The following is a 25,584-nucleotide window of genomic DNA, read 5'->3' as shown; positions in this document are numbered from 1 at the left end:
ATCCAAGGCAGATGATCCCTTCAGGACCAGTGCCGAGAGTGGTAATACCGGGAGAGTGGAGGGAGGGTGGTGTGGAAAGGGGGAACCGATTACAAGGATCTACATGTAACCCCCTTCCTGGGGGATGGACAACAGAAAAGTGGGTGATGGGAGATGTCAGACAGTGTAGGATATGACCAAATAATAATTTATAAATTATTAAGGGTTCATGAGGGAGGGGGAAATGGGGGAGAGAGGGGGAAAAATGAGGAGCTGACGCCAAGGGGTTAAGTGGAGAGCAAATGTTTTGAGAATGAGGAGGGCAACAAATGTGCAAATGTGCTTTACACAATTGATGTATGTATGGATTGTGATAAGAGTTGTATGAGCCCCAATAAAATGATTTTTTAAAAATCAATAAATCTGTCTTGGAAGATGTAGAAGCTACATAATCTACTGTCAGTTTGAGGGAAATGGTAGAGTCTAGCCTGTCAATCAGGTCATAGCCAATGAGGCTTCAACGTGGGCATGGCCTTCTCCTAAGGATTATGGGAACTCCTGTCTTCCTCCCTGGAGGTGGGACATATAGCTCCCTGTGAGACATTCCTGTTGACAAGCCACATGGAGTTATGCTGATGGAGCCAGAGCCCTGGAGCTGGAGGAGCCACATGGAGGCCCACACAGGCACTAAAATGCTTCTACCACCACTGGATCCACAAGACTTTCCACCCACTGGCTGTGATCTTCCTTGATCTGGACTGAACCGGATGTTTTCTCAATATACAATTGCCCTTTGATATAAAGCTCTCTCTTAGACTCATATGAATGTCAATGAATTTGTTTCACTAGTCCACCCAGACTAACACCGAAGTACAACTAGAATGCCCCTGAGAGGCAAGGATGGCGAGACTCCTTCTCACATACCTTGGACAGGTTACCAGGCGAGACCAGCCCCTGGAAAAGGACGTCATACTTAGTCAAGTAGAGGGGGCGTGAACTAGAGGAAGACCGTCACAGGATGGACTGACACAGTGGCTGCAACAATGGGCTTCAACACAGAACCACAATGAGGGTGGAGCAAGACCCGGCAGGGGTTTGTTCTGTTGTGCATAAGGTCGCTATGGGTCGGAACCGACTCGATGCACCCAACAACAACTTCCATTTTGTGCCCGAGGTGAGTGGCTCCTCCCTTCACCCTAATCCTGGCTGGCCAGGCCAGGAGCCCAATAGACACTCTGTCTCTCTATCTGGGGTTTGAGGGGAGAAGTTGAGTTGGAGGAAAGCGGGGACCAGGATGTCAGAGTCCCCCCATCGCAATGTCTGTAGCTCTTCTTCTCATGCCCTGCGTTGCTTGGCAGCAGCTCTAAGTCCAATCACTGGGTCGGAACCTGAACCCTTTTTGTGCAGGGGCGTTCTGGAGCACTGTGAAGTCATGGGAGAGAGGAAAGAAGACTCAAACAAGCGTTAACACGGATCACTGTCTTGGCAGCCTACACTTCCCTCCAGCTGCGACCGAAGGAAACACTTGGGTTTCTCAAACCCCAGGGAACTTCTGAATTTCCTGCCCAAACAGTCCCTCCTTCTGCCTTTCCGCCCTTCCAGGTACTAGGGCCACAAACCTCCAATTCGCCCGTCTCCCCTGCTCACCTTCAAACCATCTCAGAATCTGCCCACATCTCTCACCTCCACCAGCCCCACCTGGTCCAGCCTTAGCTTAGATCACCTGGACCGGAGCCTACCCTTCTGCCTCCCTGGTCCCCCAGCTTCTATCTTTGACCCCCCCACCCCCCAAACCTGCGCCCCCACTCCTGCCAGAGGTGTCCCTGCGAGCCCCGGAGTCAGGCAGATTCAGAACTCTGTAGGACTCTCACCTGGCGCTGAGCAAACACCCAAGTCCTCCCTGTGGCCCAGAAAGCCCTTCACAACCCGCCCCCCCCCATCGGCTCCTGCTCTCGCCCTCCTCACTCATGCCTCTTCAGCCACACGGGTCCTCTCACCCACCCCGTGAACACCCCGCCACATTCCCACCTCGACTCCTCCCACCTGGGTCTCTCTGTCCTAGACTCCCACTCTTCCTCACCACCTTCAGGTTTTTGTCCCACCATTGAGGAAGGCCTTCCCTGCCCTCCTGAGTCTGGAATGGAAGCCGCTGCCCTCCTGCTCCGCCCCATCTTCCTTCCTTCCTGCTCTTTCCCGGAGCCTTTATCCAGCTCAGGCACCTGGGTCTTTCATCCAGGGGGCTGTTTTCTGAGTCTGTCTTCCTGGCCAGGGTCTCAGCCCCTCCAAAGACAAAGCATCTCGGGCAGCCTCGTTGACCACCGGGTCCCTGGTGCCTAGCACAGGGCCTGGCACACAGTTGTGGATAGGCGCCATCCCCACCACTGTCCCCGTGCCTGAGCCCCTTGATGTGGCCTGAGCCCCCCGTGTGACTCTGTCCGGTCAAGGTCCTTCCTCTTTTTCACCACCCTCCGCTGTACTGACCATGATGTCCTTCTCCAGGGACGGGTCTCTTCTGACAATATGTCCAAAGTATGTAAGACAAAGTCTTCCCAAGGGACACTCTGGCTGCACTTCTTCCAAGAAAGCTTGGTTTCTCTTTTTAGCAGTTCCTGTACTTTCAATAGGCTTCTCTAGCACCACAATTCAACCCTTCGGTCTTCTATATTCAATGTCCAACCTTCACCTGGATATGAGGGAATGGAAAATAACATGGCTTGGGTCCGGCACACCTTAGTGCTCAAAGGAACACCCTTGCTTTCCAAGACGTCAAAGAGGTCTTGGGCAACAGATTCACCTAAGGCAACACATCTGATCTTTCGAGTGCAGCTTCCCTGACTGTGGATCCAAACACAACCCAATCCTTGACAGCTCCAACCTTCTCCCCATGGATCAGGATGTCACCTGTGGGTCCAGTTGTGAGGGCTCTGGTCTTTTTTTTTTTTCACCCCACCCTGGCCCGCCCACCGGGTTCTGGTCTTCTTTACATTGAGCTGAGATCCACACTGAAGGCTGCATTCCTTCATCTTCGTCAGCATCCAGTAGGTGCTCAGTAATTGTTTGCTGAGGAACCAAGTGATTCCCACTCTGGTTCTACCCTATCTTGGTAACTCAACTCTGGGACCTCTTGACCTTTTACTTGGGTGCCGAAAGAGCTGAATGGGGCTCAAACATTGTTCAAGATGGGGTTCAAGGAGCCCCAGGTGCACACGGAACCCCACCCATGTACCCTCTTAGAGCTCAGAAAGGTCTAGATCCTGGGTTACCCAGCCCTATAGCCCTGGGTTTTTCATGGATTAATTACGCCATAGGAGCCCTGGTATGGTAGTGGTTATGCGTTAGGCTACCCACCTCAAGGTTTGCAGTTTGAAAACACTAGCCATTCCTTGGTGGAAGGATGAGGCTCTTCATTCCCATTCAGAGTTTCAGTCTCAGACACCCATAGGGGCAGTTCTACCCTGTCCAAGAGGGTCACCATGAGTCAGAATTAACTTCATGGCGGTGAGCTTGCTAGTTTCTTGGTTTCATTTAATTCCACCATATATTCTGGACGGTTTCATCAGAGGGGGCCCCTGCTTTCCCAGTTGCCATCCATTCTGACTCAGAGAGTCCCCATATGTGTCGAGAGTAGAACTAGGCTCCAGGGTTTTCAGCGGCTTTTCTGATTTAAATCATCTTGTCTTTCTTCCAAGGCACCTCTCTGATAACCGGAACCACCAACTGCAGCAGTTGTATAATCTGTTGCAATTTGAGAAAATTAAGAGTGAAGGGGTGGAGTTTAGCCTGTCAATCAGGTGGCAGCTTGATGACCTCATTTGGGGCGCTAAGGAGATAAATAACTCGCTTGAGGTGGGACACAAGCTCAATCCCTGGGAGACATTGCAGCTGACAAGATACATGGAGCTACACCAGAGCCCTGGAGCAGAAGGAGCCACATGGAGACCCCTACCAGTGCTGAGATGCCTCTACCGCCACTGGATCCACAAGACTTTCCACCCACTGGCCTGTGATCTTCCTGCATTCACCATCATTGTATGTGTTGTGTGAGTCTGAAGAGGACTTTATAGATTGGTATTGGACAGACATAAGGGCTAATACCGGACTTATGGATTTGATCTGGACAGGGCTGGGATGTTTTCTCAATATACAATTGCTCTTGTATATAAAGCTCTTTTTCAGACACCTATGAGTGTTTATGAATTAGTTCCTCTAGCCTACCCAGACTAACACACCAACTTCTGTTGCCAACCCACTATTGTCAGGTGCCATGGAGGTGGTCCTGGCTCATAGCAACCTTATGTGCATCAGAACAAAGTGCTGCCCAGCCCGCGCCACTTCCACAGCCATTGCTCTGTGAGAGCCCACTGTTGTAACCACTGGGCCTTCTTGGGAGCTGTCTCTCTACTTTCCCGGGCATGATGTCATCTTCTTTGAAGAAAGGTCTCTCTTGAAAACATGTCCAGAATATATGGGATGAAGTCTCTCCATCTGACTGTTTTTCCTGCTCAGTAGGGCATCCTTAATGCCTGGTGTTGAGGAGGGCAGGAAGGAACCAATGGAGAAATGAAGGATATACACCAGGGGGTGCACAGGGAGCCCCCCCACCCGCAGCCCAGAAAGGAGCAAGGTGTTGCTCTGCTAAACACTGAGTCCACAGTCCATCCCAATCTCCCAGGCGAGGAGGCCAGCTTCCTGAGACTGGGCACCTGGAGGGGCCTGGGCCTCGAAGGTGGGGTGCCCTGGGTAGAAGGGACAAAACTCAGAAGGCAGAGAGTGGGCCCAGGTCTCAGGTGAGCAAATGTGTCTGAGGACCAGGATGCACAGAACGTGGGGGGACCCCGAGGCTCCGGGCCCCATAGAACTGGGGCACTGAGTTCATAGGTTCGGTGGCAGGAAAGGGAGACTCATGGTCATGGGACAGGGTAGAGCGTTCAAGAATGAGAATGTATAGAGCCCTGGGCGTGGAGGACCCAAAGCCTACGATAGTGACAGAGGTACCGGTACCAGTGGGCCCGGAGTGTTGGCTCTGGAGCCAGACTGCAAGCACGGTCTCCACTGCGCCTGCGCAGCAGAGGGGCTTTGGGGCACTGAGGGTTGAGAGAGGACTGACGGTGTCCACATGGCCCACACCGAGGTCCTTTTCATGCCCTAGCCTCTCCCCACCCTTTGCCCCATGAGCAGCACCTCTGCCCCCATCCCCTGCCCGCCCCACCAGCCTGAGGACCAATCCCTGCACAACTGGGAGGGGGCGGGGAGGGTGGGAGAACGCTCCTCTGGTCACTTGGACCAACTGTTTTGGTGGGGTGTCTTTTTTGGGGGGAGGGAGCTGTCCTGACCTAAATTTTTCAAAACTGAGACAATGGGTCCCTTCAAGGACGCCACTCCTCCCCCTATATAATGAAAGGGGAGAGCAAGTGAAATTCCCTCCTAAACCAGGAGTTGTGGGCATAGGAGGGTGGGCGGCTGAGGTTGGAGGGTTGGGGGTGGCTTAGAGATAGAGGTCTGGGGTCTGTCTCTCTGAAACTGACTGCCAGAGAGCGCAACTTTGTGTGCATGTGTGGTCCAGGTTGGCTCTGAAACACCGTACCCACTTCCCAGAACCTCAAAGCCCTCTGTGTGCCCTACCCGGTGATATCTCAGTGGGAAACTGAGGCATGGAAAAGTGGGATGGATCTTTCAGGTCCAATCCACCCATAGACAACATCCAATTTCCTTGCTTGTTTTGTTTATGGGGTAATAAGCCCTTGCTTGAAGCCAACAGTGGGGTGTTCTCATGTCCACCAACCTCCACTTCATATCCAGCGCCATCCCCAGACCTTAGTCATATCCATTTAAACCCAGATCCTGGTTACTTGGATCCAAGGCTGGCTTTCTGTCGGCCTTTTGAGTCCCGGGTGTGATGGGAAAAGCAAGGTGTACCCTACCTGCCCCCTCAACCTTGGGACAATGGGTAGGTGTCTTGGGTTCAATGGCTGGTCATATAAATCAACCTCTGGTCGTCCAGCCTACCAGGAAGTCTGGGGTCCCTGTGTTTAGCCAAGATGAGCAATAAACGATTAACCCCACATGCTTCCGCACGATTCAGTCTGTTCCCTTAGGCCCCTTGGAGCCCAGACAGGGATTCTCAAGGCCAGGTTCATTCCTTTCAGATATCCAGTCCAGGTTTTCTTAGATGCTCACAGACCCCTTTCAAGCCTGCCTCAAGCTTCGTGTACCGACCACTGGAAACCTTCCACCCACCCTCTACTCCAGCGCTTTTTCCTTATTTCTCCCCAAGAGCCAAGCTTGGGAGGCAAAAGATGCTCTTCCTTGGAAAAGATTGAGCTTGGCCTTCGCTGCCCCTTGCACGCACTGCCCCCACCTTTCTATGCACAGCCCATCATTTTTTGGTAGAATCCACATCAGGATTTGTCGAGGTCCTACTCTTCTCCCCGGCCCCCACCCCCCCCCCGCCCCCCGCCCCGTGCCAGATCCTGGTATGCAAAGGTTCAGCCCAGACTTTGCCTACACTGGCAGCTTTAATATTTAGGTCTCACTTGGCCCGAATCCCTTCCCTAGAGATCCATGCCCAGGTTTTGCTCTCCCCTATACATCAATCTCACCGTTGCATCAGTCTTCCATAACACAGCGCCTGCAGCCTGGCTTCCAGGTCCTGTCTCTGGAGATCCGAGCCCAATCGTACCCCTTTCCCCTCCCCCACGATTCTGCCTCCTCTCATTCCCCCACCCCCCACCCACATCACTGCACTGAGCTGTCTCTTCTGCGGAAGTGCCTATTTTCGGCATGGAGCCCGATTGCATATCCCCCCATTGTGGGTCTTGGCAGTCAGAGCTCCAGCTCCGGGGATCCAAGCCAAGTCGGACAGCCTTCCTCACCCCAGAGAGGGGTGTGGGGCTCCCTCTGCAGCCTCAGCCCGAAACCTGCCCCTTGCCACACTTCGCCAGATGCTTAGCATCCAAGCCCGCTCCTTGCCCTACTTCTGCAAGTCCACCAGCTGCGTACAGTGTGTTTACTAAGAAGTGGAAATCCGTACCGCGTTTTTGCTCTTGCCGAGAACCTAAAATTCCATTCCCCCCTCCCCAAAGCAAGGCACTTATAGATACTATCCTCCCCCTAAACACATACGCACCCCACCCCCTCCCCTCCACCGGCTCTGCTGCACCATCAGCTCCAAGTCCTCAACCAGTTGCACAGAATCTTCTGGTGGGCCTTGTTCCGTTCCGCATACTCCAGCCCTGGCTTTGCGTCCTTCCCTTCCTTTCATTGTAGGTCTCGTCTCCCAGGATAGCGGCCTCTCGGTTGCATTCCCTTCGCGTAGCCCCTGGAATCCAGATACCGCTTTTACCTGGACGTTCCCGGTGCAGCCGCCGCTCCGGATCCACTCTTGCTTCGCTCCAGCCCTCTTTTTTGCCCCCCCACCCCCACCCGCACGTCGCTGCCAGGAAGATGGGGACAGCCCACCCCACCATAACCACTATGTAGCCCTCTTTCCTAGCCCCCACCCCCACCTCAGGTCCAGAACATGCGAGGCCGGGTCTTACTTGCTCCCGTTGCATTCGGCATGACGCATTACTCCGTCTCCTAAGGAAGATTCCAGCCCCAGATTTGCGTGCCTCGGGTGCATTTGGCTTTGTCGCAGTTTCCCCCAATTCCCACAAAGTCCGACCCGGGTTTTGCAAATCTACTCCTTCCCAATCTCCCCATTCCCCACCCCTGGGCACCGCACTTTTCCTTGATTTCAATCCGCTCCGGGTTTTTCGTGCACCGCTTCCCCTCCCCCGCTCCCCGTTAAGTCTCCCGAGATCCGTCACGTCACCTTCCCACTCCCGATTTTCCAAGGGGGCGAGGGGGAGGCAGCTCAGGAAATCCAGCCCGTGTTTTCCTGCTCTCCCCGGTGCGCCCGGGCAGCCAGCAGCGGCTGGTCCGGGGCGGCGGCTCCGGGCCGGGTTTTGCGCGCGTCCGCGCCCCCTCCCGGAGCGGGTGCGCGGGGGAGCGGGGAGAGCAGGCGGCTTGTCATTGCTGGTGCCCGGCGCCGGCTCGGTCCGCGCGTCCTGCGGTGCCCACGGCCCGGCGCCCCCCCTCCGGCCGCCCCGGGGCGCGACGACGCCGTGCCCGCCTCCAGCCGCGCCCCCCGCGCCGCGCCGCCCGCCCCAGTCCCAAGCCCCGCGGCCACTGCGGGGAGCCCGAGCCGTCGGCGCGGGAGCTGTGGGCGCTGCGGCGCCCCCGCCCGCCGTCTGCCGAGGAGGCCCCGGCCGATGGGGCCGCGCGGGCCCCGGAGCGGCGCCGCCGGGCGGCGGGGGGCTGCAGGGGCGTCCGGGCTGCTCCGCTGAGCCCGCGGCTGCCGCCGTCGGAGGGGGCTGGGAGGTCGCCTGGGCGCGCACGTGCCGCCTCCGTCGGGGCGGCGAGCTGCGGGGGAGATGCGGCCCGCTGCCGGCGCCGCCTCGGGGGGCTCCGCCTCACACCAGCCCCTGGAGCGCTGACACCGCCCCCGCCCGCTCTCTCCCCCGCCTCCATCCCCGGGAGGGGCGCAGACCCGCGCGCCCCCGGCCCGGAGCCGCCGTTGGATCGGTGTAATCCGCTTTTTGTGTGGGTGTTCTGGTACCTTGTTGGCCGCGGGTAAGAAGGGACACGGAGGCCGCCCTCAGCCCGTCACCCTCCACCCGTTCACCCCTCGCCCCGGCGCCGGGAGATGTGCCGGGCGGGGGGCCCGGGTTTGCGGAGCCGCAGGAGAGATTCGCAGGGCCAACTCCAGAGCGCCGTTGGACAGGTGAGTGTCTTCGGGCCTCGGGTGAGGGGGACACCGTACCTGGACCAGGTGTGTGCGTGCGTGTGTGTGTGTGTGTGTGTGTGTGTGTGTGTGTGTGTGTGTGTGTGTGTGTGGAGGCGGGAGACGAGGATGCGAACCGGGGCTCGTCCGGGCCTTGGACGGGGGAGGGGATGCTGCGAGGCTCTGGTCACCGCACCTGAGCCGGGAGGGCGGTCAGGGGCCGATTGCCTTGCACCCTGGCTGGCGAGGGGGCTGGGAGGGGTGGCCCGTGGAGCGCCGGGGGTGCGGATGAGCGACCGTGGGGGGTGCCCTGCGGGGGGAGGGGACGGCGAGTGTGCCCGCGCGTGGCTGCGTGTGCCCGCGCGCGCGCCAGTCTTTGTGGGGAAGCGGTGCGGCGGTGCCTGCGTGTCCTCGGTGCGTGTGCGCGCGGGTGCTTGGCGCCCTGTTTGTGTAGGTGTCTGGGTGTGAGCGGAGAGGTGGCGTGTGCGCGCGCGGCGCGGGCCCCCGGAGGAGCCCTGTTGGGGGCTGGCTCCGCAGGAGGCTGGGCTGGGGGTTGTTTTTCTCTGGGAGGCGGTGGCGCGAGGCGGGGGTCTGTCTGGATGGTGGGCCAGGGACAGCCCCGGGCGGGGTGGAGGGGTAGGCGGCCGCTCCCAGGAGGAGGGGTTCTGCCTGGCAGCGCCCCCTCAGTAGTACCGGCTTAGGCTTGGGGGGAGGGGGGAGCTGTCAAGTTTGAACCCACCGGGTCCCGGCGCCAAGCCCTCCCCGAGAGAGATGTGCATTGTAATTGTACCACGTTGCCATCCGAGGGTCCTGAGATGGAGCCTAAATCTGAGCAGGGGGGGGTACTTTGTGTACCCCAAAAGGCTTCACTCTGGCACCCATCTGAAGGCAGCACCCCACCCGCACACAGCACCCACCCACCCCCCCAGCCTCCAGGCACAACTCTGCCCACATACATCAGTCTAGGTCAGCCGCTGCTCCCTCCATCACTGACCCCTCCTCCACCCAGCGCGGGCGGGCGTGGGTGTCCCTCCATCTCTCTGTCTGGTGGCAGGGCCCCCCTTGCCTCCTGGCTTCTGCAGGACCCACGGCCTGGCTTGTCTGCCCACATCCAAACATGTGGTGTGCCTGGGGAGCAGGGGGAGGGTTTCAAGATGGCTGCCAAGATGGCTGGTCGCTCTCTGCCTCTCTCTCTCCCCCCCTTCTCTCTCCTTTCTGGCTTCTGACTCGGCTCCCTTCCCTTCGCTGCTTTGGGGGGTGGGGGGGTCACCGCAGAGAGGGATCAGGGGCTGGGCTGGGCGTTGTGGGCACAGGTGTGGAGGTACCTGAAGGTGGATGTCTGCTCTGGGCCGCTTGACCTCAAAGCTGCTGGGGGAGGAGTCAGGTCTCTACTCCCTTCTCTGGTACCCCAAAGGTGAGGGGCGAACCCCTCCATCCTCCCAACCCCAGGTTCCAACCTCGTCACTTCAGGCAGCAGCTCAGGGCCTGCTCTGAATGGCCCGGTGCGGGAATTGATCCTTGGGGTGTCAGGGTGCCCCACTGAGCCTCCCCATTATCTTCCAGTGCCCTGCCTGGGCCGGGTCAGGCTCCAGCCCTGGGGGCAGGTGGCTTCTCCTTACTCCCGATCCCCTCCCACTAATGCCGAATTTATTACTTAAAAGTAGGATGAAAATAGGGAGAATAAAAGAAGGAATCCAACCTTCATTATCATATCGAGAAAATTATCCATGATTTTCCTAACTAGCAATTTGCCTGCCTCGCCGTTCAGAACTGACTTGCCCATTAATTACGGAGATGAAAAATCATCTAGAAAGAGGGAAAGGAGTCCTTGCTGCAGGCCGGCAAATACCTGTGCACTCCCCGTGGGTGCCAGCCCTCCTGCTGGCCAGCACCCTCCTCCCCCTCCCTGGCCCCCCACCAGGCCTCACACCCTCCCTCCCCCTTGTTGCCCCTGCCTCCATTCCCCCCCACAGACCTTCCCACCCCTCCCCCAGTGGCCCATCTCAACCTTCACTTAGGCAGTGGGGGGACTTGTGTCTGTACCCCAGTCTCCATGAATGGATGTCTGCCCTTGAGAGACTGGAGAGACTGCCCACAGGGCTGAGGGGGGAGGGTGGGGAGCTGGGGACCAGTGCACCTGGGCTGTGTGGCCTGCAGGGAGGAGGTGGGAGGCGAGAGACTACAGGAGGCTTCTATTCCCAGCCTGCCCTGGGGAGTCCCCACCTCCTGGGGGTTGGGGGCCAAGAAGGACCCTGTGGACACGTGGGGGAGGGGGCTGCTGACTCTGTTTGCATCAAACTGTCTGGGCTCCTTGTCAGTGGTCGTCCCTGCATGTCTGGCTCTGAGAGAGGGAGGGGGTTCAGCCCTCTCCCAAACCTCTGTGGGTACAGCGGTCTAGCAGGCTTGCATACTTAGCCCAGAGGTGTGAACCCCTAAGAGGTGGCGAGGTCCCCAGCACTGGGCGGTGGAGAGGTGGGGCTCCTGGGTCTCACCCCGTCTTCTTCCCAGCCAGACGTTCGGCCAAGGACACGGAGCGGCTCTGGTTTCGCTGTGGGCTCCTCTCCCGGAAGCGATTTCCAGACGCCAGACACTTCCCTCCTCCAGGCCCCTCCGAGAGGGGAGGCAGGAGAGGGGCCTCTCCAGGTGGGGGTTCCCCAGGGCTGGATGCCAACTGCAAGACCCTGCAGGTGCTTCCTGGCTACCCCAAAGGGCAGAAGAAATCAGGTGCCCGGGAGGGGTGTGCTGGGTAGTGGCACAAAGGAGTCCCACTGCCCACTCCCATCCAGTTCTGTCAGCTGTCTGTATGCCTGTTCTGTGCATGGCTGCACAGGGATCCTCGCCGACGGCCATGCGTAGCTGCCTGCCCTCCAGTCCCGGGGTCTCCTGCTCGCCGGCTTGTGTCTTCCCTGGGGGCTGGCTGGGTGTGCATGCGACTGCTCCCCTGAGCGGCTGTCTGCATCTCCTGTACACCTGCGCGTGTGCCCAGGTGTGTACACTGGGAGCCTCGGTTCAAGGCTGCGTGTGCCTCTTCACCCAGTCTGCGAACATTTGATGGGGGTCTCCCTGCGCCAGCGGCTGGCGGTGGGGGAGACACCAGGGAGGCACTGCCCTGGCCTCCTGAACCCCACAGTCAAGGGATATAGGGTGATCTCAGCAAGGGGCTCCTCATCTCACATGAGTCAGTGGGGGGGAAGATTTGAGTCTCCCCCTCCCGAGGGGCCAGGCCCAATCTGCACAGCACCACCCCTGCTTCCGGAACTCTTCCACTCCTTCGAGGGGTGCATGGTCTTCCAACCCAATCCCTCCAACCTGCTGGCATGCCCTCACCCCTCAGGACCTTTGCTCTGACTGCTTCCTCCACCTAGGACCACCTCCCCCCCAGACTCCTGTGAGGATTCTCCTCCCCCTTTAGATGGTGCCTCTTAGTGGCCTCTTCCCTGTCTCTCTCCATTTCAGTTGCAGCCCCACCCCAGGCTTCGGCTCCCTCTTGCCCCCTCAGCCCTCATCTCTGACAGATGGATGGCGGTTGCTGGAGGGACCCACTGAAGCAGGACGCTCCATAGGCTGTGTCCACTGTGGAATCTCTGGTGTTCCGGAACCCGTTACCGAATGACCTGTGTAGCCCTGCCCCTGGGCTGGTGTTGGGGATATAGGCCCTGCTCAGGACTCCAGGCCTGGCTGGCTCTCTACCTGTCCCAGCCTGCACACCTGTGCAGATTCAGGTGTGACTGGCCTGATAGGCACTTGGATGTATGAGGGTGACTTCAGGGGCAGGTAGCTCCGCCCCCCCCATCCCCTCTGGTAGGAACCTACCCCTCTCTCGCCTCTGATTGAGGGAGAGGGGAGGGGCACTTTGGGTTTGGAGGTGTCACTGCCCTTGCTAATTGACTGATTGCCAGGGGTCAGAGTGCCTCAGCTCCTCCCCTTCTTCAGGTCAGGTCCCAGCTAAAGGAGAACTAGCTATGGAACCACCACCACCACCCCCGCCCACTCTCCCAACTCCAGGTTTTTTGGGAAAGTACGCATCTCCTTGCAAAAAATAGTCTTGCCCCAAAGCTAAAAATAGCTGGTGCCGCTCCCCCAGGGGCTAAAAATAGCAGGCCAGGAGGCCGATAAGGCAGGCCTGGGCAGGTGATGGGCGCCCAGCGGCTGGCTCCCCAGAGCAGGGTATCCCACCCAGGCACTGTTGACATTGGATACAGGATCATCTCCTCTGGGGATGGAGGGATTGGGGAGTCTCCTGTGCACTGTCTGGTTATGATCCACCAGGTGCCACTAGCAACAGTGACAGTCCCCGATGCCTCCAGACACTGCCCAGTGACCCCAAGATCAGCCGGCGACAGGGAGCAGTGCCCTGGATACACCTTCCTCCCCCTCTTTCTCCTCCTCCTCCTCTGTTTCTTCGTCTTCTTTTTCAAAGCCCCTCAAAAATGCGAGGCAAAGATTGGTTCACCTGTCCTGCAAGATGAGAGATCTGGGCTATAGTCTGCCCAGCGTTGCTCACAGCATACCCCCCCTCTCCCCCAGAGGGCCCCTGGTGTTGGTCCCCCACAGTCTCCCATCACCTGCCTGCCCTGAGTCCCTCACGTGTGCCCCCATCGCCTACCCCTCACCTCTCCGATGTGCAGGTTGTGCCCACCCCCCACGGAGCTGCTCTGTCCCTAGACCCCTTCTTGGCTACCCGCTCACCTTCACAGGCAGCTGCTGCCCCCTCCCCGCCTTTCAAGCTTGCTCTTGTGAATTGGGTGAGGGCTTACAGAGTCACGGAGCAGATCCAGACAGTTTGTCTCAGGGCCCTGCTTGCCCTCCCTGACAATGTCGCAGCGCTGCCCCCACGTCCACCCTGGTTTTTCCCCTTTCCTAACCTCCCTGTGTGTCCTCCTTCCCGCACCCCTCTGAACTCTGGGCCTGAGTCTGGGCTGCCCATTTGCTCTCAAGTGGTTGGTTGCTTGAAGGTGTGCAGATCTCCCTGGTGTTCCCAGCCCCCCTTAAAAGACCTGAACATTGAATCTTGGGGTGGGTTCATTTACAGACCTGAAGGGTGACCAAGGGTCATATTCTTGGGCATCTAACCCGGCCATCCAACCAGTAAGCTTGACCTTTCCCCCCCTCCCTCTGCCTAATAATTCTTTATTGAGTAATCTGGGTTTTAAAAATTGTTTTATTAGGGGCTTGTACAACTCTTATTCTTGAGTTCAGGACTTTCTAATGAGGGATCCGTTTCAGAGCACCTGTTAGTGGTAGTCAGGCACCATCTAATTCCTCTGATCTGAGTCTCTGAGACTGAGGCTGGGTGGTCCGTGACAGTGCGTCAGAATTGACTCGTTGGTACTGAGTCTGAGCTCTTGTTAGTCCGCCCACTGGACTGTTTGCACGTGGGGAAAGACCCAGAGCTCAATGGTCTTTGATGGCCACTCATGAGCTCCTAAGAGCTACTCCTCAAAATAGATGTAGAGCATTGTCTTCGAGGTCTCAGTTGGGCCAGTGACCCAGGTGTTTCCAGCCCCTAGGCCCGCAGGTTTCTTTGGAAAGATTATCCTCTCGGGTGGGGCGGCCTCCGCCACCCCCTGTTTAAGATTGCATGCACCCACCCATGGCCCTCCTGCCCACGGGACGACCCACGGCACTCCTGGATCTATGAACAGCAGCTTCCATGAGCTTGTGGGCAGGGGGTTCTTGCTCCGGTCACCTGTGTTTCTAGCACGAGTAGTGTGGGCACATACCAGGACTGGCCGAGACATGTTTCCTTAACCCCCCTGTGAGGGGTCATCCCATCATGGGCGCTGCACAGAGCTCCCTTCCCTCCTCCCCCTTCACTGCCCCTGCCCCTGACCCGGCTCTTGATGCCAGCGTGCCAGACTCTGGGGTGAGCACCTTGGGGTGGAAGCAGGCCCCGCCAAAGGGCTGGCGGGGAGGGGAGGGCAGATGGCGGGGCTTCCTGGAGGAGGGGTTTTTCTAGATGTCATTTAGGGGTGGGAGTTGGGAAGCTCTGAGATCTGAAAGAAGGTAGGGGCTCAGAGGAGACAGGGTATCCCCATCTCCCATTCGGGGTGTGGAGGAGGGGCTGGGGGCCCTGTGGGCATTTGACTTGCCATGGGACTGGGAAAGCTAAGGAAGGCTAAGGTGCCTCGGAAGAAAGACCTTTCAATCCGCTGCCCCCGAATCAGCCGTGGGAGGAAAGCAAACACGCCCCTGTGCATCTCCCATAGCCCTCCGGGGTGCATGTGGCGGGCAGAGGGTGGGACAGCGTCAGCTTGGGTAGCAGGAGCTCCCTCTGGGCTGTGAGGGAGGGTCCCAGAGAGCTGGCCGAGGCCAGCAGGAGGGGGCTCCCAGGCGGGCCTCTCAAGACCTGAGAGATTGTTGGCGATGATGTGACTTGGTGGCTGGTTAGCTGAGTGGACAGGGTAAGGGCGGGGGATCCGCAGTTTCTAGCTCTGACTGTTGGAGTGGGAACAACCTCTAATGCCCCCCCTCTTCCCACCCCACTCCCATACACAGGCACACAGTCTGTCTGCCCCACAGCAGCCAGAGGGCACCTGTGAGCACCTGGGTCAGGTACACCTTTCCTGGGCAGAACCCTTCCAGGCTCCCCCCTCACTCAGGGTAAAAGCGCACACCCTTCCCAGGCTCTGCCCGCTCTGCCCTGTCATCTCTGCCAGCGGTAGCCAGGTTTCCTCACTGAATCGAGCACACTAACTGTGCCCTTGCCCCAGCGGCTGCCTCTGCTGGGTGCTGTTTCCCCAGGACCTCCCCCCCCCCAGGAGGGCTTGAAACCTAGAGGCCCACACAGGCGTCTGTCACCACCGCCCCCTCCTGGACCCCTTTCGCTCCATAGCCCTGGGACCAGGCAGGTAACCCCCACCCAGTGGGTGATTTGTTCCTTAGTTCCCTGTCATCTCAGTTTATTAAACAAATTAAAGTGCCCGCTTCCTACCCAGGGCTGGGCGCTCCACCGGGAGCCAGGCAGACCCATGGGTACATCGGGAGACACCAGGCAGCAGACAGCCTTGGTGGGGGGGGGGGGGGACAAGGCGCAGCGGGGACTGAGCTCAGAGTGAGACTACTGGCGCCATGACGGCGAAAGCCCCCGTGGGGGCGGCTGAAGTGAGCAATAGGGAGCCATAGAAGGTTGTAGGCAGGGAGCAACGTGACCAGAATTCCATTTCTGAATGATCACTCTGGCTGCGGACAGAGCTTGACCAGGGTGGGGTGGCATGACCAGTAGGTTGGGGAGACCCATCTCAGGGTGGGGGAGGCCGTGCGGCGGCCCAGTGCCACTGGGTGGCTAGAGCAACCCTCGTCAGATACATGTCAAGTTCCCGTGTGTGTGCCCGGCCTGGCAGGATTGCCACGGTGTTCTGTTTAAGGACTGGGCCCGGAAAGGGGGGAGGAGAGGGGACCCAGCCACAAGACAGACACAGCCTGTCTCACCGGATGACCCTGGAGGGAGTCTGCAAACTGCATGGTGTGGCGCCGGCCAGGAAGTGGACTGTGAGGTCACCGAGGAGCGAGTGTCCAGGCAGAGGGGACGGCGCATGCAGGGCCTGGCGGGTTGCCGGGAAGACTTGGACTTGTGCTCAGAGGAGGGTGAGAGTCCAGGAAGCCCCCATGCAGGGGACAAAGGGCGTGGATTCTTTCAGTGGTGTGGGTGTAAGGGAGAGGGGAGGAGGGGCCACCTGCAGAGATGGGGGAGAGGGGAGCTGGGGAACCAGGGAACCGTGTGCTGGGTGCTCTGTGAACACACCCTGATGCTGGGTTGGCCCGCTTAGGGACCAGAGACAGCCTTCGTGTCCAAAGCCTGGGCTGTGCGGCCAGACACCTGCCCCAGGGGGCAGCTTTCCAGATGGGGCGGCCGGCAGGCAGGCAGGGTTTGGGCATTGGGATTTGCTGGGGAGGGTGAGTTTCTGGGGGCTGCTGTGACAAAGCCCCACAAAGTGGGGGGCATGGAACAGAAATTAGATATCTCCCAGGTCAGGAGATGTGATGGCGGAGTTCATGGTCTTGGTGGGGCCCGTCCCCACCCTCTTCAGAAAGGGCTCCTGGTAGCCATGTGGGCATCCTCCCTCCCTCCTTCTGTGTCTCCCTCCCCCTTCTCTGTCATAAGATGTAGTTAGGAGGGCCCACCCTGTTCCAGTGTGACCTCATGTTCCCTGATAACAGCTTGAAACACCCCATTTCCAAACACAGTTCCCAGGACCTGGAGTTAAAACTACAACAGAAACGTTGACCGGACAGACCTAAGACCAGGAAAGAGCCAGGACACGTGATGGGGGGTAGGGGTGAGGACCACCAGGCAGGTGGGCCTGGCTGCCTTTGGGAAAGGGGTAAGGCTGTGGGGGGGGGGCAGAGCCCCCCTTTCTCATACCCCCTAGGCATTCAGACACCCACCCACTCCACACAGAGGGTTGCCATGACAACCGCACTCCAGGGCAGGCGGGAGGCGCCCCCACTCCTCAGGCAGCCAGTTCTCCTCCTGTCTCCTCCCCTCCCCATCCCAGGGCACCCGAGGATAGAGCCCCCAGTTGCCACCTACTCTGCTGTCCCCCCCCACCTGCCGCCCCCAGGAACAGTATGGTGGGTGGGCAACCCCCAGATGGGGGGTATCAGGGGAGCCTGAGGCCGAGCCCCCTGTGTCCCAGGGTGAGCAGCTAGTCCCATGTCCTGTGGGTTCAGAGGGGGCTTAGCAATGCCTGGGGTGTGGGGTGGGAGCAGACATCGGGCAGGGGAGGGGAGCGCCAGTTGGGAAAGGGGCGATGTCCTGGGTTCACAGCCCATTGTTTATTGGGTGCCTCGGGGCCAGGCTCCCCCCCTCTTGGAGTGACGGGTAGGGTGGTGCCAGGGCTGAGGGATCTATGACAGTGAGACAGGGTGCTGTGCGGTGTGCAGACTGGCCGTGAACCTGTCACTGTCGGCATGGGGTGGGGGTCGGGTGAGGTGCTGGACATCCCATCTGTCTCCTGCCCACCAGGGTTTGTGATCTGTGTGCAGCCCAAGCCATGTGGCCTTGTCTCTGTCTTCTGCTCCACCATGTCCTCGTCCTCGGGCAGGGTCAGTCCGGGTCTTCTCACCTACCCACACCTGGTCTTGCCTCTGCCTTGGTGGTGCCAGGTATGCAGGTTGAACTTGCCCTGGAAGAGGGCGACAGATGCCCAGCCCTCTCCCCACCACCACCTGCAGCCGGTTCTCAGGGAGAAGGACACTTGGGCACTCTCTGGGCTGCTCCCTGGCCATAGCACTCACTGCACTTGCTCAGGAATCGTCCCTGTGTGGAGACCCAGGTCAGGGAAGCCACACACCACGAGCTTACCTCCTCTTGGGGCAGGCCGGTGTGGGGGTGGGACATCTGTGGGGTGTTGCAGGGTGGGGAGGATGGGGTGGCGATGGAGGTCAGGCTGGGACAGGTGTGGGGACAGGGAGGGCGCGATACTCTCATACCGTGAGCATGGTGAAAGAGACACTTTGCAAAGTACTCAGCTGTGTGTCAACCCACAGGGAGCCCTGGTGATGTAGTGGTGGGCTGCTAACCTCAAGGTCAGCCGTTCAAAACCACCAGCCAGCTCCCAGGGAGAAAGACGAGGCTTTCAGACTCCTAGTAAACAGTTACAATCTGGGCACCTCACAGGGGCCGTTCTGCCCCGCCCTTGTAGGGTCACCAGCGACTCAGTGGCGGCGAGGGTGCCAGCTACTGCCCCCAGCATACCCACATGTGGGTTTGTGTCGTCTGTGGGGTTCATCCCTGTGAAACAAGCTCTTCAAATTGTGTTGCCTGTAACTTATGCCTGTAGAGGCCCAGTGGTTAGTGAGTAGAGCCAGTCAGGTGGCCCTGACCACTGAGGAGAGGCCGCTTGGCATGAGAGAGAGAAAGAGAGTGTGTGTCTCGGCGGGGGGAGGAGGGGGGCGGGTCCTATTACCCTGGAGTTGGGGTGGGTCTCGTAGGCTGTGAAACACAGGTGATCTTGCAGGCTGGGCAGCTGCCACAGAAGGGCAAGTGCTGGGATGTTGTGGGGGGACCACCCCCACGACCCATTCTCCACCCATATGTGGTGGTGGGAACACGAGGAGCCGGGGGTTTGGACCCTGATAGGGGTGGGGCTCTGCCTGAGATGGGGCTGTGTGCCAAGGTGGGATGAGAGGGAGGTGTGGACCGTGGTGGTGAGGCCAGGGAGCACAGGAGAGGTGGCGGGGGGGGGGGGGGGGGGGGAGGCCACGGGCAGTGTGGGTAAAGGTGGATTGGCATCTCAAGGAAAGTGTGTTGGGGTTGGCAGGGGAGCACTGGGGGTGGCAAATGACCATTTCAGAGCCCCCTCAGGTGAACACTTGCCATGTCCTGGCCCACCATTGACCCCAGGTGGCTTGGGGGCCAAGCCAGGGACTGGCTGAAGGCCACACGCACAGCATGGAATGACGGACTGACGTGGCCTGCAGCCCCAGAGATGCACTTGGCCCCCTCCTAGTGTGGACCAGCCTCTGATGGCTTAACCCCTGCCCCGTGGGTGTCTCCTTGGGGAGAGCTGGGAAGGGGGAACCCACAGACCTGGGGTCAGGGCTGTAGGCCGCCAGTGGTCACTGTGGGCAGTTTGCTGGAGGAGGTGGCTGGGGAAGACACAGAGCCTTCCATGCAGGCAATTCTGTTTTTCAGTGGGGAGGAGGGGGTGTCTCAGGTCTCTGTGAGTGAGAATCGACTCGATGGCAGTGAGTCTGGTGTTTTCAGGGCTGGGGAGGCCCTCTCACCCTGTCAGTGTGCCCTCCAGACTATTCATGGGAGGCCAGTGGTCACACGCTGGACTTCGACCCACAAGGTCAGCAGTTCAAAACTACCAGCTGCTGCTCTGGAGGAAGATGGGGCTCCTATCCCTGTGAAGGTCACAGCCTCAGACACCCACAGGGGCAGTTCCACCCTGACCTGCGGGGTCGCTGCGAGTTGGCACCGACTTGTCAGCAGCGAGCTTGGGTTTGGCTGGGTTTTGTTGTAACTCTGTGTGCATGCTTGGTGGATGGGGTGGACATGGAGGAAGAAGAGGCTGGGGCCGCCGGAATGGCCCTGCCACGGGGGATGGTGGTGGCTCTGGGGCCAGAAGGAGGGGGTGTGAGCTGCTGCTGAGTCCCAGGTGGGGTGGGGGGGAGGCCCGAGGTCAGGGACATACAGGATAGGGGGGCCAGTGTGCACTCCTAGGCCGGGAGTCTGAGAGTCACTGGGCAGAGGCGAGCACCTGCGTTCCAGACCCTGTTCCAGCAGCCGAAGGTGGGGACACACCATCCAGAGAGAGACATTTGCACTGCCTTCGGCACACCACGCTGCTGCCCACCCATTAAATAAAGAAACAAAAGGACAGCTGCAGCGGCCTTCGCGGCGACCCCGTGAGTGTCAGAGCGGAATCCTCCTGCATCTGGGCGCAGTCGCTTGCTAGGCCTCTCTCGTGAGGCACCTTGGGGTGCTCATGCCATCGGCCACTTGCTGCTTGGGCCTTGGCTGTGAGGAGGGAGTGGAGTACTGATACTGCCCCACAGCCCGGAGCAGCCTCCAGAGCATCAGGCTTCCGTGAAACAGTCCCCAAAGGTCATCGTCCTAAGGGGGGGGGAGCTTTGAAAAGTTCATGGGAAAGGGGGACCCAAAGGTGTTGGATTTCTCCATGGGCTTTTGGAAGCCCCACCGCCACCCCAGTGCGACTCTGTTTAAGAACGACTTCTAGGCTGGGCAAACCGAGACAGAAGTGGAGTGTGGCTGGCAGGGGCTAGGGAGGGTGGGAAGACAGGGTGATACCTAAAGGGTGCAGGTCTTCCTGGCCAGGTGATGAAAAGGTGCTCATGCCGTGAAGGGACTAAACACCGTTCATCGCAGCCTTCCGATGCGCGGCTTGTACGGTGGGTGAATTCCACGTCATCCTAGTTGCTGGGGGGTGGGGGGGCACAGCAGTTACATCTGAACCAGAGCCCAGAGGCAGTGTCCTGTGCAAAGGCCTAGGGCCAGGTCTGGTGTAGGGGAGCAGCCATGGACAAGGCTGCTTCTAGGTCAGGAGGGGGGGGGGGCCTTCGTGTTCGGTGACGTCACACTGACACACTGTCGCGGTGGCAGTACATGAGAAGGTTGAGGCTTCAAGTCGGCCAAGAGGCTCGGTCTGGTGAGTCCCCTGGGACAAGCTGGCCCCTAGAAACCCTGCGGGGCCCAGGTCGAGCCCAGAGCTTGCAGGGTGCTGAGAGGTGGCGGTGCGGTGGGGTCGGGCGGGGACTGCTGCAGGAAGGGACGGAGTGCTTTACACACACCCACTCAAAGCACGAACTCGCTGCCATCAAGTCGGTCCTGACGCATCGTGATCCTATAGGACAGGGTAGAACTGCCCCAGGAGCTTGCGAGCACACCAGTCACTGTTCGTGGGGGAGGGGGAGGGGGGTAGAAAGGCCCTGTCTTTCTCCCATGGAGAAATTGCTGCACTTTGAACTTTGGGATCGAAGCTGAACTTTGGAATTGAAGCCCAGTGCGTAACAACCAGGACACCTAAAAGTCCACACACTGGGGGCCCATTTGAGCCTGGGGGCGCTGGGCCTCGCCAGAGAAGGTGGGTCTCTAGGCAGGGACCCTCAGAGCGGAGACCATGCTTGCAGGACCGGGTTCAGATAAAGCCGAGCCCGGGCCAGGTCCCCGGGCTGTGTCCTTGAGGGTAAGAGGGAAAGAGGTGGAGAGGATGGGCCTCCAGGGAGGTCCACCTGGGTCGGAGCTGAGCTCCCTGACCCTCCTTCGAGAGCCCTTGGGCCTGCAGAGCCAAGGGCTCTGCCAGGAAGACGCAGTCAGGGCGGAGGTGTTGCCAACTCCTCTCCCAGCTTCCAGGCCCCCCGGGGCTGCACCCCCCCTCCCACCCCGCCTGCCTGTCTCCAGCTCTACCCCGAGGGTCCTCTGGAGGGGAAAGAGGGGACTCGGGCGTCCCTGGTCCCCACCCGTGGCGCCAGCCAGCCGGATTCTAATTAGCTACCGGAGCGCAAGAGACAGGAAGCAGGGGCTGGGGGCGGCTGCTGGAATCCTGCCCGGGATCGGAGGCTGTGCCCAGGACACCTGGGTCCCCACCCAAGTCCATGTCCATGCTTGGCCTCTGGGCCGATGAGGGCAACGAGTGTGCAGGGATCTGGATTGAGGATGGAAGAGAGGGCTTCTGTCAGGGTGACCCTGAGGGGTCCCAGTGGGCTTCTGTGATGGTGCCGTGGCTGGGGGTGGGGGGAGCAGGTGTCTGAGGTACCCAGCAGTGGGGTCAGCCTCTCCACCCGAGGATGCAGGGAGGTGCTGGACGTTCAGCCGCAGGCGGAGTGAGCACTGCCAGGAGGAGGGGGCAGTGTGGCAAGGCCTGGGCCCCGCTGGGATGCCGCTGGCCCCCGGGCCCGGGCAGCATGGCACCTCACGCTCTTTGTCCTTCCGCAGGCTGGTGGGCCAGGCCTTGGTGGCCACCGGTGATGCGGGGCACAGCCCCCCCAACAGGCCCCTGAGCGCTCCGTGCACACTTCTGGCCGCCATGGCCCGCCTGGCCGCCGTGCTGTGGAGCCTCTGTGTCACTGCCGTCCTGGTCACGTCTGCCACCCAAGGTAGGTGCTGCTGGGGCCGGGAGGGGACATGCCCAGTGCCCCCGAGAGTCACCCAGCCAGGGTGCCAGGGCCGCCCCGGTGAGCCTGCATGCTTCCGTCTGGTGTCTCTCTCGCCCATGATTACATCTCCCAGGCTCTCGACGGGAAGAAGGCTTAATTAAAGCGTGCCCGCTGACGTTTATTTAAAAACAACTAATTACCCAACTCGGCCCTGTGCCGGCCCCGGGATCCTGCACAGGCCACAATTAGCACCCCGAGCCGCCACCCACCCGCCCCGATTATTCAATTACGTTTCTGATGGCAGCTGGCGGGCATGGGCGCCGAGACAGGCCGAGGGACAGTGCCTCCTGGCAGTGCCCCATCGCCCCGGCCAGCCTGCCCAGCCCTGCTCCACAGTGCCTTCCCCCACCCCCACCCCCACTGGGCTTGAGGGGGAGGTGGCAGCGTTGGGCAGAGCTCCAGGACATTGGTCCTGCCTGATTGGTGGCACCTGGCCACCCGAGTTCCCTGCTCACCTGGGTCCTGCCCCACCGCCCCAGCTGGACCAGGAGGGGAGGGGCTGCCTCCACCCCCAGGCCCGTCTGAGCCAGCCTTCCGCCCCCGGCCCTCCCTCCCAGCCCGGGAAGCACTAAAATTAGCCGGGGAAGCAGATGGTGTGGAGAGGGGCACATGTACCACTTCTTCCCGGCTGGGACTCGTCTCACCCCAAGAAACCCCACGTCCCGGCTGCCATACCCAGCGCCCCTACAAGGAACCCCTCGGCCTGGTCTCCCCTTGGGTCCGGTGGCCCTCAGGCAGTCTGGTAGCGCAGGCTGTCCCCTCCTGCTCCTGCACCGGCACCCTGTGCGGTCCGGCTGGGCCCAGCGTGGGAGAGGGGGTTGTGCCTGAGAAGCCCGCCTGCACATACATCTTGCTGAGGGCCAGCAGACCTGGAGGCATGTGGTCCCAGTGACCCTGGAGCTCCGAGTTCGCACTGTCCCTTGGGAGGAGCCAGAGGCCCAGGGACCGTGGGGACTTGAAGGAGTGGGAATGTAGGCCAGGTTTCCCATCCTGCATGGCCCTAGGTTGGGAACTTTTGTGTGGGGCGATGCCGTGCCAGGTGCCGGGCCTGCCCAGGACACACTGCTTCATGCCCTTGCAGCCCTGGGTTCACACTCAGCGCCTCATTCCAGAGCACTCTCGACATGGACCAGTCACAGGACCGCCCTGGGTGCCCATTTTGCAGACTGGTACAACAAGCTCGGGAAGGTAGAGTTCAGACGCATCTAGTGGAGGCCCGAATCTGCATTATAAACCAGACCCCAAGTGGCGGGGAGGCTGTTGGCTCCAGGGCCATCCGGTGGAACCCTGGCCCTAAGGACAGACGCCCCATCCACCAGACAGTGGCAGGGTCAGCCGACAGCATCGCCTTCAGGGGCACCCCTGGGTCCTTTAATTTACTAGCAGGAGTCAGAGCTGACCCTCTCAGGGCTGCAGCTTACGACGGGGAAGGGCACAGGTTCAGATCAGCCCAGGGAAGAGAGGCCGTGGCAGGGACCTAGCAATACACACACACAGGAGTTGGTGAAGGTCCCCAGGACCAGGACTGTCGCCGGGGCTTGCCACCCAGCTGACTGGCCTCAGCCCACTCCCCCACCCCCGCCCAGCGGTCAAATAGTGTGTGGCCCAGGGCGGGGACAAACGGTGGTGCCCAAGGCTCCCTGGTGAGCTGAGACACGCCTATGGAGCAGAGCCTCCCCTCTCGGGCAGACAAGTCTATGTTGTGGCTTGGTGCTCACAGGACGCTGGGTACAACCGACCGAAGCACCTCCCGGCCCTGGGACATCCTCCTTGCAGGCACAGTCGAGCCCATTGTTGCAGCCACAGGCTCCTCGAGGGCCCTCCTCTCTTCGCTACCCCTCCCCTCTGCCAAGCATGAGGTCCTTCTGCAGGCGCGGGTCTCTCCGTGTCTGTGGTCAGGTTACATTCTTCACCGTGAGCAAGGCGCCCGGAGGCTCCTGACCCAGCTGAACCGGAGCGGGAGCCCCTTCTCTGTCCCCTGACGCTGCCCCCTCCCTGCAGGCCTGAGCCGGGCCGGGCTCCCGTTCGGGCTGATGCGGAGGGAGCTGGCATGCGAGGGCTACCCCATCGAGCTGCGGTGCCCCGGCAGTGATGTCATCATGGTGGAGAACGCCAACTACGGGCGCACGGACGACAAGATCTGTGACGCCGACCCCTTCCAGATGGAGAATGTGCAGTGCTACCTGCCGGACGCCTTTAAGATCATGTCGCAGAGGTGAGCCGCCACCCCACCCCCCACCCCCACCCAAGGAGGCCACTTCCCTCCACGAGCCCCACTCACCTGTCCTCTGCTCCTTCCATCCGCTCCACCCACGGTTCCTGGGCCCCAGCCTAAGCCACACACCGGCTCATCCTCCCCCAACACGGGCCAACCCCTCCAGAAGCTGGCTCTGAGTTTAGTGGGAGGCAGGGATCTCGCAAAATAAAAGTAATTGCAGGACAGTGTGAAGGTGTCCTGGGATGGGGAGGAGGGTCTTTAATCCAGACACGAGGGGTCAGGTGGACAGGTCAGTCTACCTGAGGGGATGACACTGCACTGCACAACACAAAGGGGAGGGAGGGAGGGAGTGTGATGTGCACGGGGAGAAGAGGCTGTGTGGCTGTGTGTGTGTTGGTGTGTGTGGTAAATGTGGGTGAGCGTGTGTATGTGTACCTCACTGCGTGTATAGAAAGGGCATACCAGGGTGACCCCCCCCACCAGCGCCTCCACAGCCTGAGGGAGGGCAAGAATCACAGAGCCCGCTCCCCTACAACAGGAAGGGGGTGAGAGGGAGCCGAAAGGAGGCAGCGTAAATAAACTCAGCGACCTAAACAAGATCAGAGTTCGTGAGGCCCGTGTCCTTTGACCTGTGTGGCGAGATGGCCAGCGGCTCCCCCCAGCTGTCCCTTCAGGGGCACAAGTCACGCCTTTCGAAGCTCAGTGGCCATGGAGTCCCCTGTGCCCGGAAGGGCTGGGGCCTGGGGCCTCCAGGTGAGGGCCAGCCTTTGGAGGCTTTTTCTTGTTCTTGTGGTCAAGTTCGTGCAACATAAAATTCCCCGTGTTAAAACGAACGGTCCGGTGGCACTTAGCACATTCACCGTGTTAGGTAGGCATCCGCAGGCTGTATTTAGTTCCCAAGCATTCTCATTGCACACACACCCCTCGCCCACCCCACCAGAGAGCCCTGCACCCATTACATTACAGCTTCACTCCCTTCCGTCCACCCCCACCCCCA

At 60.0% G+C, this 25,584-nt stretch overlaps 1 protein-coding gene across 3 annotated transcripts in view; it reads left to right on the top strand.

Moving 5' to 3' along the window:
- Positions 1-8,416: 8,416 nt before the first annotated feature.
- The window catches only part of ADGRL1 (adhesion G protein-coupled receptor L1), a 39,153-nt gene continuing 21,985 nt past the window's right edge, over positions 8,417-25,584 (top strand). Inside the window, exons 1-3 of one of the 3 annotated variants that reach the window (XM_075548126.1) lie at positions 8,417-8,743; positions 22,149-22,309; positions 24,371-24,584. In XM_075548126.1, coding sequence (XP_075404241.1) covers positions 22,240-22,309; positions 24,371-24,584 — 284 coding nt within the window. In that variant the 5' untranslated portion in view covers positions 8,417-8,743; positions 22,149-22,239. The remainder of the gene's footprint in view (positions 8,744-22,148; positions 22,310-24,370; positions 24,585-25,584) is intronic. The other 2 variants (XM_075548134.1, XM_075548120.1) reach the window with 2 other exon arrangements.

This window comes from Tenrec ecaudatus, chromosome 1 (assembly GCF_050624435.1).
Source record: "Tenrec ecaudatus isolate mTenEca1 chromosome 1, mTenEca1.hap1, whole genome shotgun sequence".
Taxonomy (NCBI): Eukaryota; Metazoa; Chordata; class Mammalia; order Afrosoricida; family Tenrecidae; genus Tenrec; species Tenrec ecaudatus.
Note: the sequence above shows the minus strand (reverse complement) of the source record. Positions and strands in the feature narration are given on the sequence as shown.